At 41.9% G+C, this 3904-nt stretch overlaps 1 protein-coding gene across 1 annotated transcript; it reads left to right on the top strand.

Moving 5' to 3' along the window:
* Nucleotides 1–2813: 2813 nt before the first annotated feature.
* LOC127538411 (spliceosome-associated protein CWC15 homolog) lies at nucleotides 2814–3586 on the top strand. Its single transcript, XM_051962214.1, has one exon. The coding sequence runs from the start codon at nucleotides 2889–2891 to the stop codon at nucleotides 3582–3584; it is 696 nt and encodes a 231-aa protein (XP_051818174.1). The 5' UTR covers nucleotides 2814–2888; the 3' UTR covers nucleotides 3585–3586.
* Nucleotides 3587–3904: the final 318 nt, after the last annotated feature.

Here is a 3904-nt window from a genome sequence, read left to right as displayed (position 1 = left end):
TAAGACTCCTTCTAGCTTTCTCTTCCTATAACCCTAAGCTTCTTCCCACAATCTTCTTTTTCCTCTTGAGCCCTATTTCCTATTCCTTTAATCATTTTAGGTGGCTGATCTCTGGACATCTTCCAACAACCAACATGAAGCTTAAGTCAGAACTCTGAGAAGGACCCTGACCAATGCCAGGAGTTTCCCTCTTCTTCCTTCTAATGAAGAACAAGGGCCTTGACTTGTTTCTGCTTGGTGGCAGAGCCAGGCCAGGGACAGTGCCAAAGGGTGTCAAGGGAAAAAAAAAAACTAACATGTCTCATGAAATACAGCGTGCACAAGCGGGCAGGCCCCCGAAGATCCCAGCAATGTGACTTGTTCTGAGCCCAGCGAACAGTAACCCAGAAACATATGTGGTGAGCAATAACAGTCATAAATTTTATGAGATTATGTGTTCCTAATGTGAGATTTCAGGCTGATCTGTTTGTTGAGACTTGCCAAGCTTCAGCATGATCCAATCAAGTTTTGCTTAATCTTCATTTATTTACTCTGGGTGCTGGTGATTCATCGAGCATGTCTCTGGTCCAGTCTGCTGAACTAATTTACCAAGTATTTTGATGGACTGGTGATTTGTTTTCTCTGAGTGCTTGGGGTTTATTTACTTATATCATCAGATGGAGTCTGGATTATATAGAACAAGAGCCCCTGGCTCTGCTAAGGATTAAGCCCTCCTTGGTGATTCCATCAGTGACAGTAAACACCTTGGAGAGGGAATCATGTTCTCTTTTGGGACTACACTGGGCCAAGCCGGGCTAAGTGTCAAATTACCAATGAATCAGATTAAAGTCATTTCATAGAATTCAATAGCACAGGCTCACTCATCCCCAAATCACAGGAGAGGGCATTCTGGCCCTAACCACCTATACTTCTGATAGGCAAATCTGAAGGGAAAGGCAAAACAGCATTTACTTGCCCAAGGATGTGAAAGGCATGTGACAGTATTGGAAGGTTGCCTCAGTCTGGAAATGTCTCTGGCCACCAAGCATTGCCTTCCCTGGGGATCCAATTTTTCCACAGGCTATCAGGGAGTTGGGAGCTGCTGATATGCATGCTGGGTCTTCTCTTTCAATTTCCAGGACCTATGAGTGAATGTACCCTCTTAGCTAAGAGAGGGGAAGAGAGGGGGGTGGGGAAAAGAAAGAGAGGGTGGGGAGAGAGAGAGAGAGAGAGAGAAAGAGAAGAGAGAGAATGAGAGAGAGAGAGAGAGAGAGAGAGAAGAGAGAAGAGAGAGAGAATGAGACAGAGAGAGAGAGAGAGAGAGAGAGAGAGAGAGAGAGAGAGAGAGAGAGAGAGGAGAGAGGAGAGAGGAGAGAGAGAGAGAGAGAGAGAGGAGAGAGGAGAGAGAGAGAGAGAGAGAAGAGAGAAGGAGGAAGGGAGAGAGAAGGAGAAGAAGGGAGATAAAGACACTGAGAGAGACACAGAGACCAAGACAAAGACAGAAACAGAGACAGAGAGACAGAGACAAAGAGAAACAGAGACAAAGACAAAAGCCAGTTATGTCTTTGGCTCCTCTTAAGCCAGGACCTTGCCTTTGAACTAAACTGAGAGCCTGTTTTAATTTCTTATCCCTAAATCTTTAGCTCCACATCTCTTTCAGGAGATTATGTCAAGTTATGCTTCAATAAAAAAATATAGCAGAGTTGGGGGGGAAGAGATCTAGTGGAGGGTGAGGATTGGGAGAGAAGATACCTAGAGAGCCTTTTAGGAAGCCCAGACTGTGTATAAAGTGACCCAAGGCCTCATCTCAAGCTATAAAGTAGGATTGCACCTGATACAATTATTTTCTAACTGTGTGATCCTTCACAAATCATTAACCTTCTGAGTTCAAATTATTTTTTTGTAAGATAGAAATGATAATATTTCTATGATTAAACAATCATGAATAAAAAAGCAGTAATTAGGGAATCGCTCCTCCCCACATACATATACTCTAATCTGCTGGACCCTGGGCCACTTCCATGGAGAAGTGTTCTCTGGCTTCCGCTGATGGACTTACAAATAACCTCTGATTGATCGCTGTGTACTTGGGCTGTGGATGCTAACAAAATCCCCATTTGGCCCCTTCATGCTCCATTTCAGAGACCAAAGGGCAAATGAGGGTGGATGTTTTATCACACAGAAGCTTGAGTCAGTCGTTGTTTAATCAGAACATAAAGGATTTTTAGGATTATACATTGAGAGTTGTAAGGAAGTTTAAAAACTACCCATTTTAATCTCTTCTATTTGCAAATGAGGAAACTGAGGCGGAAAAGTTAAATGACTTATTCCAAGTCACATAGTAAATATTTGAGGCAGGGATATGATTTTTCCTAGAAGTGGCTACTCACCTTATAAATGAGGGAAAGTGGGATAGAGAGAACTGTTATGGCCAGAACTTGAAACAAGGTGTTAAGTCAGTTGAGGAGATTCACACGTCAGAAACAGAGGTGTCAACCTTTGAGTTCACACCTCTATAAGAACATATAAAAGGAAGAGTCTCAGTCAGTGAGTCAGTTGGAGAGATTGAGAAGCCAGGATTCAGAAGAAGAGAGGCTGAAGCTGGAAGAGAAGGACTAGTGAAAGAGCTCTCAGAACCAAGGAGAAAGATAGGCCTCTAAGAAAACTAACTGGGCTATTTTGAAGGAGACAATAAAGGACTGGACTTTAACTCCTGGCTGCATTTGGGGTGATTATTGATTTGAACTGAAACTAAGGCTGCCTCCAGAAGCTCCCCAAGAAACCTGCTCCCAGAGAACAATTATATTTAGAGAAGAGAACATTACATTTTGGCACCCAATGTGGGTGGATTGATGGTGCTGGTGTAACATCAGAGGGCTGTGGGACTCCAACTCGCCTGAATATTGAAGATGACCACAGCAGCAAGGCCTACATTTGAACCTGCAAGAGGTGGAAGAGGGAAAGGGGAAGGTGATTTAAGTCAGCTTTCAAAACAATACTCAAGCAGAGATCTACCTTCTCATACAAAGATAAAATACAGACAAACCACTCAGGATGCTCCAGAAGAGGTTTGCAACCGTGATTTCAGGCGAGAACTAGAAGAGAGAGAGAGAGCTGCTGCAAGAGAAAAAAACAGAGATCGTCCAATTAGAGAGCACACAACTTCATCTTCTGTGTCTAAGAAACCTCGGTTAGATCATATTCCTGCAGCCTACCTTGATGCAGATGATCCCCTAACAGATGAAGATGACAAAAATGAGGATTTTGAGGAAGAAAGTGATGATGATGACACTGCAGCTCTACTGGCAGAACTAGAAAAAATAAAAAAAGAAAGAGCTGAAGAACAAGCTCGGAAGGAACAAGAAGAAAAGGCTGAAGAAGAGAGAATTCGGATGGAAAATATCCTTAGTGGAAACCCTCTCCTAAATCTCACTGGTCCCTCTCAGCCTCAGGCCAACTTCAAAGTAAAGAGAAGGTGGGATGATGATGTTGTCTTTAAGAACTGTGCCAAAGGAGTAGTTGAGCTGAAAAGAGACAGAAGATTTGTAAATGATACCCTTCGATCAGAATTTCACAAAAAGTTCATGGAGAAATATATCAAATAGTACAGGTAAATATTACAAAGAGGGCTCATTCAAACTTTAAGGGTCATTCTGGCTTTAATTTGGTCAGGATTTACTTTTCATGCTCTTAATGGCTTATAGATTTCCTGCATTTAAAATTCTAAAATGCCTTTTTTGTTTGGTCAGTAATATTTTATTTGATAATGGCATCCTAGATCTAGGAATTGGTTTAACCTCTCTTCTTACATTGTTGATTTATCATTTAATAAACCAGTTTGTGTTCTGTGAACGTTTCCAGTTCTATTTGTTTCTTGAACAGCTTAATTATCCCATAAGAGTATATGTGCAAATTTCTAAGGCTG

The sequence above is a fragment of the Antechinus flavipes genome, chromosome 1 (genome assembly GCF_016432865.1).
Source record: "Antechinus flavipes isolate AdamAnt ecotype Samford, QLD, Australia chromosome 1, AdamAnt_v2, whole genome shotgun sequence".
NCBI classification, from domain to species: Eukaryota; Metazoa; Chordata; class Mammalia; order Dasyuromorphia; family Dasyuridae; genus Antechinus; species Antechinus flavipes.
The sequence above is the reverse complement of the archived record's forward strand: the minus strand, read 5'-3'. Positions and strand labels throughout refer to the sequence as shown.